General features: G+C 31.7%; 1 protein-coding gene across 1 annotated transcript in view; it reads left to right on the top strand.

Moving 5' to 3' along the window:
* The window catches only part of LOC149795118 (1-phosphatidylinositol 4,5-bisphosphate phosphodiesterase epsilon-1-like), a 289,076-nt gene that overhangs the window by 64,950 nt on the left and 208,810 nt on the right, over positions 1-15,316 (top strand). Inside the window, exon 4 of the mRNA XM_089963758.1 lies at positions 245-496. Coding sequence (XP_089819884.1) covers positions 245-496 — 252 coding nt within the window. The remainder of the gene's footprint in view (positions 1-244; positions 497-15,316) is intronic.

Raw genomic sequence — 15,316 nt, 5'->3', positions numbered from 1 at the left:
AAAGTTACTAATTAGTGCTATCACTTTCATGCCACGGGATAACATTGACCACAGGTCATATATAAATAGGGATTAGTGTCAGGTCAGTTACTTACATATCACATTAATGTTTGTCACTTTATGTGTGTGTGTGTGTGTATATAATTATCATAATTTTTATGTATTATATATATATATATATATATATATATATATATATATATATATATATATATATATATATAATTTTTACAATTTTTTTCAGCATCTGCTCTGCCTCCTGTTACAATCATTGTCCTCTATTGCACTGAATCCCAATTACCACCAAGTTTTGAGTGAGGCCGACATTGAGGATATGCTAATGCAACTTCTCCTACCGTCTGATGAGTGGTACAACACCAACCACAGCACGAAGTATGCCAAGTTTGTGAAATATCATGCTGCCAGAATCCTCGTATACATGGGACAGCTACATCGCCTTGGTGGCAGAGTGGATCTTTTTGACAGAAAGAGTATTGTTATTAGTGGTAGTATTATTCAGTATAGGCGAGACATAGGGGTCATTCATTCTGATGGTCAGCGGGGTATTGATATTAACATTTGTTGATGTACCTCCACCCTGCTTTGCCCCTCTAGATAGATTCTTTGTCATTTGATAATATAGCTGAAGTTTTTTTATGTTTTTTTTTAAATAAGTTGTCTGTTTGGTCACGAGTCTCAAACTCTTAGAGGAATTGCTGTCAGACTTAGAAGATAGAATCAGTATGCATTGTTATCTTCGACTCATTGTAGTCCTTACCACCTTTTGTCTTTGAAGCTAAATCAGTGCCATTGGAAAATCCTTACCACCTTTTGTTTCTGAAGCTAAATCAGTGCCATTGGAAAATCTTTGTTACATTTTCATTTAAAGCTTTTGTATAAGTTTATATACTTGTAGTATTGAATTAGGGAGCTTTGCTGTTGTGTATACTTGGACTGTAGAATTAGGTAGCTTTGCCCTAATTTTATTTGTAGTGTAGAATTTGGTAGCTTTGCCCTTTTATATACTTGTGGTGTTGAATTAGGGAGCTTTGCTGTTGTATATACTTGGGATCTAGAATTAGGTAGCTTTGCCCTAATTTGACCTTTTATATGCTTGTAGTGTAGAATTAAGGAGCATTACCCTTTTATATACTTGTAGTGTAGAATATGGGAGCTTTACCCTTTTATATACTTGTGGTGTTGAATTAGGTAGCTTTGCCCTAATTTGACCTTTTATATACTTGTAGTGTAGAATTAGGGAGTGTTACCCTTTTATATACTTGTAGTGTAGAATTAGGGAGTGTTACCCTTTTATATACTTGTAGTGTAAAATATGGGAGCTTTACCTTTTATATAATTGTAGTGTAGAATTTGGTTGCTTTGCCCTTTTATATACTTTTAGTGTTGAATTAGGGAGCTTTGCCCATTTATATACTTAGAATGTAGAATTATGAAGTTTTACCCTTTTATATATTTATAGTGTAGAAAGGTAGCTTTACCCTTTTATATACTTGTACTGTAGACTTATGGAGTTTTGCCCTTTTAATACACTTGAACTGTAGAATTAGGGCGCTTTGCCCATTTATATATTTGTAGTGTAGAATAATGAAGCTTTACCCTTTTTTATATTTGTTGTGTAGAATTAGGTAGCTTTACCCTTTTATATACATGTAGTGTAGAATAAAGGAGCTTTACCCTTTTATATTCTCGGATTGTAGAATTAGGCTGCTTTGACCTTTTATGTACTTGTGGTGTAGAATTAGGGTGCTTTGCTGTTTTAGATACTTGTAGTGTAGAATAAGGAACCATTACCCTTTTATATACCTGGAATTTGGAATTAGAGAGCTTTGCACTTTTATATACTTGGAGTGTAGAATTAGGGAGCTTTTCCCATTTTATAAACTTGGTGTGTAGAATTAGGGAGCTTTGAGGCTTTAGATAATTAGACTGTAGAATTATTTAGCTTTGCCCTTTTATATACATGTACATCTACTCAGCCTCTGGCAATTTCAAGGTCATTTCAAATTCTTTGTTAAGTTTTTGTTGTACAAATATGGTTATGGCAAACGTTTCAAATCCTTGAAGGGAAAGCTATTATTCTTGGAACATAGCTTGCATAAGCTGTGCCTTTCATATTTTCTTTGACCATCAGATAAGGTTAAGGTCATCTGAAGGACACATGGTACTAATGGTATGGAAAAACAGGAACCAATCTGGAAATGGGTGAACATAAAATAGAGTATATATGGGTTAGGCTGACCAGGGTTGGTTAATAATGTAAGATATGTTGTAGGAAAAAGAATCTTTTAAGAGCTTATCCTAGTTGTAAGTAAACAAAAATAAAGACATTGTTTTATTGATGGAATTTCAGTCCTTTAACAGTCTTGAGTTTGAAACACTCATTACTAAAATTAGCACCTGACTCTTTGGTGTGGAATTGAAAGCACATGTTTCAGACACATGCAGGTCTAGAAAATGCTGCTGCTCACATCCTTTCCTCAACACAGAAGCTGGCATCCAGGTTTCATCTGTACTGATAAATATAGGTTTGATCATGAGCACTAAAAAATTTTAAGTTATTGAATTTTTAATATGATGGTGTTTGCATAGGTTTACTATGGGAACTGAATTAGTACCATGAGTCCTGAAGGTGAAATCATTATATGTCTGTATCCAGCATCTGAACAAGCATGACATAATTCCTTGTAATTTCTTCTCCTTAATTAATTAATTTATTTAATATTATTATTTATAATTTTATTTTTATAATTATTATTAACAATTTAATTATTATTATTATTATTAATGTTATTATTATTTTTATTATTATTATTTTATCAGTATTATTAGTATTATTTTATATTATTAATGTATTATTATTATCAATTTTATTATTATATTCATTTTATTATATTATTGTTATTGTTATTATTTTATTATATTATTAATTTTATTATTATTATTATTATTTTTATGTTTGATAATTTTATTATTATTATTATTATTAATATTATTATTATTATTAATAATGTTATTGTTATTATTGATTTTATCATTATTATTATTATCATTATACTTCTTATGGTGTCTAATTGATTCTGATTTAAAATGATGCCAATGTGACCTTTTGTATGGCCACCATTTTTACCATCATGAAATAATTTAGTTGGTCCTTTGTTAAAATTGAGCTGATCTTATTTCCATTGTGTACACCATGGTGGCCATCTTGAAATTATTGTTTCAGCTACTTCTCCTGATTGGATTGTTATATCAACATAGGGTGTTCACGAAAGATTTCCAACACTATCTTGTTGGTCTTAATTGAAAATGGTTCAGATTTGATATCCAGTATAACCACTATGCGAGCCATCTTGAAAATCTCATTATCAAGATATCTTAGTGAATAGTCATGACATGGTCATTTTAAATCAGAGATTTCTCAAAATGTCTAGTTTGTCCTAAATGAAAATAGTGCCCAATAGGACATCCAGTTTGGCTACTGTGGTTGCCATATTGAAAATCTTTCTGTTGCTACTCCTGTTGCATGAGTGACTAGTCATTTTAGCATATGCTTTGCACTAAAAGACATAAAGACTAGTTGGTCCTAAATGAAAATAGCGTTGATCGGTTGTTACATTCATGAAAATGTTTTCACCTCATTACCATATTTGCCAACCTACTTTTTGATCAGAAAATCTGGCTTCGTCTTATATGCTGCATCGACTTACATATAGATTATGACATTGAAATTGCTTTATTGTATGTCATGAAATTTTAAGAATGTAAACAAATTTGTTTTTCTCCAAACGTTTGAAAAATTATGTGTAAAAATAATTATCATCATGGGGAAGAGATTGTGTAAGAAAAATATAGAACCCAACCTAGAGAAGGATTTTAAAATTTATGATTGTCATTATTAAATTACATACGATCTAACTGCACTAAAGCACCATGCGCTAGTAATATACATTGATTACATATAAGTGCATTTGAATAGGAAAATTAGAAAATGCATAATCATGACAAAGACAACTATTCAATTGCATTTTCTTCTTGCATCTTGTGATTAAATAAAATATGCCTTCATATGAGAGAGAGAGAGGTTACAGGATTATACTAATCTGTATTGTTTAGGTACCTGGTGATTGTGATCTTACTCATGTACATGAGCTATGCCATATTCCATTATCAATTTGTAACACAGAGTAAACAATTCCTTGAAGACTATATGTAATCGATCCAAAATAAAAATGATTATAGCGTGACCTCATGGAATTTGGAACAATTCATTATGGCATTTTGATGAAAACATTGTGAGGGATAAGTTGAATGATTTTTCTATCCATGATATCAGGTTCAAAATGATTCTTCTATCCATGATATCAGATTCAAAAATGGTTATATCAGAAGTTAAACATGTAAGAAAATATTTTTATGTATGTGTCATTTAGCTTTAACATTTTTCCAGTCATGTCACTAAAATGCCTGCAGATTGGCAGTTTATAGTGATGTCTAGCACTGGGGCATCATACTACAGACATGTAGCATCAGTTCCAACCCAGTCACATTATACTGACACCAGGCTGACCAGTCCTAACACTAATCTCTTTATGCTTAGCACCAAGTGAGACAGCTGCTGGTACCATTTTTATGTCTTTGGTATGACTTGGCCGGGGTTCTAACCCATGATCTCCTGCATCTGAGGCAGACGCTCTAACAACTTAGACCACTGGAGTGGTCTAAGAAAATATTTTATAAATAAATTAATTTTATTGGAGTTTCTCAAGAATATCGGAGATGGTGTCAGTACTCAGCAGTTAAAAGGAAGAAACAGTATTATTTTGTATTCCTGGAAAATCTTTTTAGCCAGTTTAGCATCTGTCCCTTTGTGGATCTTTTGTTCTTTGATTCATTCCATATAAATTTGGTGCAGATTTTACTGTCATCATATTTCAAATCATTTTCATCACTTTTATTATCATCATTATCATTTCTTATCACTATATGTACTCTTTATCATGAACATGACGCTGTTTTCTTATCCAGTTCAAAATCTGAAACGAAAGGAAATAAGTTACCAGATGCTGTAAAATAATCAACCGTATTTCAGCCATTGCTGGCTATGCATGTGTTTTCAACATGTATATCCTTGTATCATCCATTTTAAAAATATGACCCACAGTTTTTACATAGCTCAGTCAAATACAAAAATATAAACTTTTATTGAATATGAAATAAACATCAACATGTCTAGCTGTGTCTTGTGCATTTTCACATTAAATATGAAATTAACCACATCGGTTTGGGTTTTGTTTTGTGTATTTTCTCATTAAATATGAAATTGGCCTCATCATTTCTGGTTTTGTCTTGTGTATTTAATCACTAAATATGAAATTGACCTTATCATTTCTGGTTTTGTCTTGTGTATTTTCTAATTAAATATGAAATTGGCCTTATTATTTCGGGTTTTGTCTTGTGTATTTTCTAATTAAATATGAAATTGACCTCATTATTTCGGGTTTTGTCTTGTGTATTTTCTCACTAAGTATGAAATTGGCCTCATCATTTTGGGGTTTGTCTTGTGTATTTTCTCACTAAGTATGAAATTGGCCTTATTATTTCGGGTTTTGTCTTGTGTACTTTCTCATTAAATATGAAATTGGCCTTATTATTTCGGGTTTTGTCTTGTGTATTTTCTCACTAAGTATGAAATTGGCCTCATTATTTCGGGTTTTGTCTTGTGTATTTTCTCACTAAGTATGAAATTGACCTCATTATTTCGGGTTTTGTCTTGTGTATTTTCTCACTAAGTATGAAATTGGCCTCATCATTTTGGGGTTTGTCTTGTGTATTTTCTCACTAAGTATGAAATTGGCCTTATTATTTCGGGTTTTGTCTTGTGTACTTTCTCATTAAATATGAACTGGCCTCATTATTTCGGGTTTTGTCTTGTGTACTTTCTCATTAAATATGAAATTGGCCTTATTATTTCGGGTTTTGTCTTGTGTACTTTCTCATTAAATATGAAATTGGCCTTATTATTTCGGGTTTTGTCTTGTGTACTTTCTCATTAAATATGAACTGGCCTCATTATTTCGGGTTTTGTCTTGTGTACTTTCTCATTAAATATGAAATTGGCCTTATTATTTCGGGTTTTGTCTTGTGTACTTTCTCATTAAATATGAAATTGGCCTTATTATTTCGGGTTTTGTCTTGTGTACTTTCTCATTAAATATGAACTGGCCTCATTATTTTGGGTTTTGTCTTGTGTACTTTCTCATTAAATATGAACTGGCCTCATTATTTCGGGTTTTGTCTTGTGTACTTTCTCATTAAATATGAAATTGGCCTTATTATTTCGGGTTTTGTCTTGTGTACTTTCTCATTAAATATGAAATTAACCACATCGGTTTGGGTTTTGTTTTGTGTATTTTCTCATTAAATATGAAATTGGCCTCATCATTTCTGGTTTTGTCTTGTGTATTTAATCACTAAATATGAAATTGACCTTATCATTTCTGGTTTTGTCTTGTGTATTTTCTAATTAAATATGAAATTGGCCTTATTATTTCGGGTTTTGTCTTGTGTATTTTCTAATTAAATATGAAATTGACCTCATTATTTCGGGTTTTGTCTTGTGTATTTTCTCACTAAGTATGAAATTGGCCTCATCATTTTGGGGTTTGTCTTGTGTATTTTCTCACTAAGTATGAAATTGGCCTTATTATTTCGGGTTTTGTCTTGTGTACTTTCTCATTAAATATGAAATTGGCCTTATTATTTCGGGTTTTGTCTTGTGTATTTTCTCACTAAGTATGAAATTGGCCTCATTATTTCGGGTTTTGTCTTGTGTATTTTCTCACTAAGTATGAAATTGACCTCATTATTTCGGGTTTTGTCTTGTGTATTTTCTCACTAAGTATGAAATTGGCCTCATCATTTTGGGGTTTGTCTTGTGTATTTTCTCACTAAGTATGAAATTGGCCTTATTATTTCGGGTTTTGTCTTGTGTACTTTCTCATTAAATATGAACTGGCCTCATTATTTCGGGTTTTGTCTTGTGTACTTTCTCATTAAATATGAAATTGGCCTTATTATTTCGGGTTTTGTCTTGTGTACTTTCTCATTAAATATGAAATTGGCCTTATTATTTCGGGTTTTGTCTTGTGTACTTTCTCATTAAATATGAACTGGCCTCATTATTTCGGGTTTTGTCTTGTGTACTTTCTCATTAAATATGAAATTGGCCTTATTATTTCGGGTTTTGTCTTGTGTACTTTCTCATTAAATATGAAATTGGCCTTATTATTTCGGGTTTTGTCTTGTGTACTTTCTCATTAAATATGAACTGGCCTCATTATTTTGGGTTTTGTCTTGTGTACTTTCTCATTAAATATGAACTGGCCTCATTATTTCGGGTTTTGTCTTGTGTACTTTCTCATTAAATATGAAATTGGCCTTATTATTTCGGGTTTTGTCTTGTGTACTTTCTCATTAAATATGAAATTGGCCTTATTATTTCGGGTTTTGTCTTGTGTACTTTCTCATTAAATATGAACTGGCCTCATTATTTCGGGTTTTGTCTTGTGTACTTTCTCATTAAATATGAACTGGCCTCATTATTTCGGGTTTTGTCTTGTGTACTTTCTCATTAAATATGAACTGGCCTCATTATTTCGGGTTTTGTCTTGTGTACTTTCTCATTAAATATGAAATTGGCCTTATTATTTCGGGTTTTGTCTTGTGTACTTTCTCATTAAATATGAAATTGGCCTGATTATTTCGGGTTTTGTCTTGTGTACTTTCTCATTAAATATGAAATTGGCCTCCTTATTTCGGGTTTTGTCTTGTGTACTTTCTCATTAAATATGAAATTGGCCTTATTATTTCAGGTTTTGTCTTGTGTATTTTCTAATTAAATATGAAATTGACCTCATTATTTCGGGTTTTGTCTTGTGTATTTTCTCACTAAATATGAAATTGGCCTCATTCTTTTTGGGGTTTGTCTTGTGTATTTTCTCATTAAATATGAACTGGCCTCATTATTTCGGGTTTTGTCTTGTGTACTTTCTCATTAAATATGAAATTGGCCTTATTATTTCGGGTTTTGTCTTGTGTACTTTCTCATTAAATATGAAATTGGCCTCATTATTTCGGGTTTTGTCTTGTGTACTTTCTCAGTAAATATGAACTGGCCTCATTATTTCGGGTTTTGTCTTGTGTATTTTCTCACTAAATATGAAATTGGCCTCATTATTTCGGGTTTTGTCTTGTGTACTTTCTCATTAAATATGAACTGGCCTTATCAGTTCGGGTTTTGTCTTGTGTATTTTCTCACTAAATATGAAATTGGCCTCATCATTTTGGGGTTTGTCTTGTGTATTTTCACATTAAATATGAACTGGCCTCATTATTTCGGGTTTTGTCTTGTGTATTTTCACATTAAATATGAACTGGCCTCATCAGTTGGCGTTTTGTCTTGTGTATTTTCACATTAAATATGAAACTGGCCTTATCAGTTCGGGTTTTGTCTTGTGTATTTTCACATTAAATATGAAACTGGCCTCATCAGTTCGCGTTTTGTCTTGTGTATTTTCACATTAAATATGACACTAACCTCATCAGTTCGGGTTTTGTCTTGTGTATTTTCACATTAAATATGAAACTGGCCTTATTATTTCGGGTTTTGTCTTGTGTACTTTCTCATTAAATATGAAATTGGCCTCCTTATTTCGGGTTTTGTCTTGTGTACTTTCTCATTAAATATGAAATTGGCCTTATTATTTCAGGTTTTGTCTTGTGTATTTTCTAATTAAATATGAAATTGACCTCATTATTTCGGGTTTTGTCTTGTGTATTTTCTCACTAAGTATGAAATTGGCCTCATCATTTTGGGGTTTGTCTTGTGTATTTTCTCACTAAATATGAAATTGGCCTTATTATTTCGGGTTTTGTCTTGTGTACTTTCTCATTAAATATGAACTGGCCTCATTATTTCGGGTTTTGTCTTGTGTACTTTCTCATTAAATATGAAATTGGCCTTATTATTTCGGGTTTTGTCTTGTGTACTTTCTCATTAAATATGAAATTGGCCTCATTATTTTGGGTTTTGTCTTGTGTACTTTCTCATTAAATATGAACTGGCCTCATTATTTCGGGTTTTGTCTTGTGTATTTTCTCACTAAATATGAAATTGGCCTTATTATTTCGGGTTTTGTCTTGTGTACTTTCTCATTAAATATGAACTGGCCTCATTATTTCGGGTTTTGTCTTGTGTACTTTCTCATTAAATATGAAATTGGCCTTATTATTTCGGGTTTTGTCTTGTGTATTTTCTAATTAAATATGAAATTGACCTCATTATTTCGGGTTTTGTCTTGTGTATTTTCTCACTAAATATGAAATTGGCCTCATCATTTTGGGGTTTGTCTTGTGTATTTTCACATTAAATATGAACTGGCCTCATTATTTCGGGTTTTGTCTTGTGTATTTTCACAGTAAATATGAACTGGCCTCATCAGTTGGCGTTTTGTCTTGTGTATTTTCACATTAAATATGAAACTGGCCTTATCAGTTCGGGTTTTGTCTTGTGTATTTTCACATTAAATATGAAACTGGCCTCATCAGTTCGCGTTTTGTCTTGTGTATTTTCACATTAAATATGACACTAACCTCATCAGTTCGGGTTTTGTCTTGTGTATTTTCTCACTAAATATGAAATTGGCCTCATCATTTTGGGGTTTGTCTTGTGTATTTTCACATTAAATATGAACTGGCCTCATTATTTCGGGTTTTGTCTTGTGTATTTTCACATTAAATATGAACTGGCCTCATCAGTTGGCGTTTTGTCTTGTGTATTTTCACATTAAATATGACACTAACCTCATCAGTTCGGGTTTTGTCTTGTGTATTTTCACATTAAATATGAAACTGGCCTCATCATTTCGGGTTTTGTCTTGTGTATTTTCACATCAAATAAGGAATCAGCCTCATTATTTTGGACTGTATCTTGCATATTTTCATACCTGACACTAATTTTTCTGCCAAAATAGCACTAGATTTTGGAAACTTGCTAACAGTTCTAAATAAAAAATATCTAAAATATTTCAGTTCCACTGGTTCCATTATTATTATATAGATTGGAGAAACTTCATTATTTTTTTATTACTGAAACAGATTACACTTCAGATATATGGGTACAAAATGGATTACACTTCAGATACATAGGCACAAAATGGATTACACTTGAGATATAAGGATACAAAATGGATTACACTTCAGATACAAGGGAAGAAAATGGATGACACTTCAGATACATGGGTATAAAAATGGATTACACTTCAGATACATGGGTACAAAATGGATTACACTTCAGATACTTGAGTACAAAATGGATTACACTTCAGATACATGGGCACAAAATGGATTACATTTCAGCTGTGTTCAAAATGGATTACACTTGAGATACAAAGGTACAAAATGGATTACACTTAAGATACATGGGTACAAAATGGATTACACTTTAGATGCATGGGTACAAAATGGATTACACTTCAGATACATGGGTATAAAATGGATTACACTTCAGATACAAGGTTACAAAATGGATTGCACCTTTGATACAAGGCTACACAATGGATTACACTTTAGAAACAAGGCTACAAAATGTTATTCACTTTAGATACCAGACTACACAGTCCTTTTATTTATGACAAACTCTTTAATTGCCAGATAAATCAATTTTAATATGTTTGCTTTTCACAAAGACTAGTCCCATCAGTTGCGACTTTTTTTAATTTTCTCTCATTTTGATAATTCTGAAAAACTAGTATGAAGTTATTTTACCTCTGTGTCTCACAGAAGCATTGAATATAAAATTGTATAATATACTCTGAAATTTCAGTATGTAATGCATATTTTGCTAAACCTTCAGTTTCCAACATGCTAACTTTAATGCAAAAAATGATATATCATTTGCAGTCAATTAATTATTATTTGGACATTGGCAAAATTACTGTTTACTTACTTTTATAATATTGTATAATTTCCTGTAATAAAGAGACAGATCCCTAAAAATAACATTGAGCATGCATCAGGCAAGCAGTTTCACACCGATATAAAGTCATCACTCACATATATGTTCCTCCAACAATTGTTCATCCTTTCTGACCTAATCCTCATCTCAATTACCAGCCCCTTCCTCATTTCCTTCATCTCTGTTACCAACCCTAACCTTGTTTACTTCATCCATGTCCTTGCTTTCTTCATCTATTACCAGCCCAATCCTCATTTACTTCATCTCTATTACCATTTCTGTCCTCATTTACTTCATCTCTATTACCAGCCCAATCCTCATTTACTTCAGCTCTATTACTATCCCTATCTTCATTTACTTCATCTCTATTACCAGCCTTGCCCTTGCTTTCTTCATCTCCATTACCAGCCCAATCCTCATTTACTTCATCTCTATTGCCATCTCTGTCCTCATTTACTTCATCTCTGTTACTATCCCTATCCTCATTTACTTCATCTCAGTTACCAACCCTATCCTTATTTACTTCATCTCAATTACCAGCATTGTCCTTGCTTTCTTCATCTCTATTACCAGCCCAATCCTCATTTACTTCATCTCTATTACCAGTTCTACCCTCACTTATCTGTTACTATCCATATCCTCATTTACCTCATTTATATTACCAGTTCTGTCCTCACTTATTTTACCATCCCTATCCTCATTTACCTCATCTGCAGTACCATTTTTATTTACGGTAAGATTTACCTTTTTTTGGCATTTAAGTGTTCTTGACCATTGAAATGCATATTGCACTGGCAGATCTGGGTCTATGTTGTTAAGATTAAACAAATATATAACCTGATCTGTCAACTTACTGTGTGATAGCAGATCAGGGTCTATATAATTTGCAGTTGCAAGTAAATCGGTATTTTAGGAATTATGCCGAGACAGCAGAAGCATATATTGACCGATTTCTATTTTATTCTGCCATTACTCCAGTTTCTGGATAGCTTTCTCAGCATTTATCTGCTGTCTCAGCATAATTCCTAAAATACCGATTTACTTGCAATATAGACCCCAATCTGTAATCACATAGTAAGTTGACATATAGAAGCATATATTGACTGATTTATATTTTATCCTGCCAATACTCCAGTTTCTGGATAGCTTTCTCAGCATTTCTCTGCTGTCTCAGCATAATTCCTAAAATTCTGATTTACTTGCAATATAGACCCCAATCTGTAATCACATAGTAAGTTGACATATAGAAGCATATATTGACTGATTTATATTTTATCCTGCCAATACTCCAGTTTCTGGATAGCTTTCTCAGCATTTCTCTGCTGTCTAAGCATAATTCCTAAAATACTGATTTACTTGCAATATAGACCCCAATCTGTAATCACATAGTAAGTTGACATATAGAAGCATATATTGACTGATTTCTATTTTATCCTGCAAATACTCCAGTTTCCGGATAGCTTTCTCATCCTCATGTAATTTTATTTAGCTGTAGCAGCCATATAGCATCAATATCCTATCACCACTATCAGCTATTAGAACTGATTTGCTTCTCAATCCTTAAACATTTACAAATATATTGAATGTATGGATGAATATAACACTCTTTTGATATTAAGGTTAAACATTGGTTATTTGGTCTCATTGTGGTACATAGATTCCTTCTGGATAATCAGTAATCCAGATATCCAAATGTTGTTCAAGATATAGAACTGTGAACAAGCATCAAAGGGAATTTATCAAGGTAAACTCACCTGACTGATTCATTGAACACCTGTGCTGGTTTTAGTAATTAACCTTAAATACCGTTGATAAATCACACATGGATTGTAGATCAATGGTTAATTATGTAGACTTAGACTACATAATGACTTTTGATTGGACCATTATATGTCTTTAATCCTGCTTGGCTAGCTTGGGATTGCTATATGACAATTAAATATTGTCATGGGGACATTCACCTAGTGATGATTGGGTTCAATAATAAACTTTCTCTCTTTGTATTTTTTTTTCCCCAACCTATCTTCTAATTACGTGTAGTTTTACTTATTTAAGTCATTCATAATTCCATTGCAGTTATCGCTATATGAGATCATCTTTGATTGTGTATGTTTCTGATTTATGTTAGTCTGTTCTGTGTTGGCATCATAATCGTGAAATTTATGTTACTTGTTGTGCATATACATTGTAATCAGTAAAAACTTTAAAGGGTAGTAGTCCATATGAGCTAATAATATTTTGATAAATGGCATCTGGATAATCAACAGTAATCTGGGTAAATGGCATCAGGATAATCAATACTAATTTTTTTATAAATGTCATATGGATAAGCAACAATAATTTTTTTGAGGAAAAATGGCATTTGGATAATCATTTATAATTTGGATAAATGGCATCTGGATAATTGTCAGTAATTTGGATAAATGGCATCTGGATAAACAACAATAATTTTGGGGGATAAATGACATCTGGATAATCAATATTTTGTTATAAAAAGCAACTGGGTAATCAACATTACTTTTTTTATAAATGGCATCTGGATAATCAACAGTAATTCTTTTTATAAATGGCATCAGGATAATCAACATTAATTTGGATAAATAGAATCGGGATAATCAACTTTATTTTTTGGGGGATAAATGGTATATTGATAATCAACAGTATGTTTTTATTTAAATGGCATCTGGATAATCAACAAAATATTTTTTTTGGATAAATGGCATCTGGATAATCAACAGCAATTTGGATAAATGGCATCTGGATAACCAACAGTAATGTTTTGTGGATAAATTGCATCTGGATAATTTACAATAATTTGGATAAATGGCATCTGGATAATCAACAATAACCTGGATGAATGGGATCTAGATAATTAACAGTAATTTTTTTGGATAAATGGCATCTAGATAATCTACAATATTCTTTTTATTAATGGGTAATTGGCATCTGGATAATCAACAATAAATTTGTTTGATAAATGGCATCTGGATAATCAACATCAATTTGGATAAATGGCATCTGGATAATCAACAGTAATTTGGATAAATGGCATCTGGATATCCGACAGTAATTTGGATAAATGGCATCTGGATAATCAACAGTATTTTTTTTATAAATGGCATCTGGATAATCAACAATAATTTGGATAAATGGCATCTGGATCGTTAATAATAATTTGGATAAATGGCATCTGGATAATCAACAGTAATTTTTTGGATAAATGGCATCTAGATAATCAACAGTAACTTGGATAAATGTAATCTGGATAATCAACAGTAATTTTTGGAGGATAAATGGCATCTGGATAATGAACAATATTTTTGTTACAAATGTCACCTGGATAATCTACAATTTTTTTAATAAATGGATAATTGGCATCTGCATAATCAACAATAGCTTTGTTTGATAAATGGCATCTGGATGGTCAACAATAATTTGGATAAATGACATCTGGATAATCTACAGTAATTTGGATAAATGGCATCTGGATAATCAACAGTAATTTGGATAAGTGGCATCTGGATAATCAACAATAATGTTTTTGAATAAATGGCATCTGGATAAACAATAATACATTTTTGGGGATAAATGGCATCTGGATAATCAACAGTAATTTTTTTTAGAAATGTCATCTAGATAATCAACAATTATTTGGATAAATGGCATCAGGATAATCAAGAGTAATTTGGATAAATGACATCTGGATAGTCAATATAATACTGTATCTGCCAAAGGTAATTTTTATTTATAAATGGCATCTGGATAGTCAATATAATACTGTATCTGCCAAGCCAGAGACAATTTAGAACTTGACTTTTGTAAACATACAGTGAACAAAAAATATGCATGGCATATAAATGTTTGTTGATTGTGTATATATTTAATTTAAAACAAATAAAAACGTTTGTAGCACATAGGTGTGTCAACTATAATAGAGTGAATGGTTTTCCAGTGCAAATCAATAACACAGAAAATAGGCCCTTAATAAATACAAACCTTCCCATGGTGTGTTCTCATTAGTTTGATGAATTGCTGTGAATTTGAAGAAAAGAAATGAACTATTAATATGTTTATTTTATCACATTACCTAACAACCTTGTTACTCACAATGTTTTGAATTGAGGCACTTCATAAAGTAAACAAACTAATTATAGAAAATTAATAATCACAAAATTATAACCACATCACATAGTTTCATGAATAATTACAGCAATTTATCTACATATAGTTTAATTAATAATCATATATTTATCTCAGTCATATAGTTTAATCAATAATTAC

Source organism: Sinohyriopsis cumingii, chromosome 7, assembly GCF_028554795.1.
Source record: "Sinohyriopsis cumingii isolate HCF-2022 chromosome 7, ASM2855479v2, whole genome shotgun sequence".
NCBI lineage: Eukaryota > Metazoa > Mollusca > Bivalvia > Unionida > Unionidae > Sinohyriopsis > Sinohyriopsis cumingii.
This window is presented reverse-complemented; position numbering and strand designations above follow the sequence as displayed.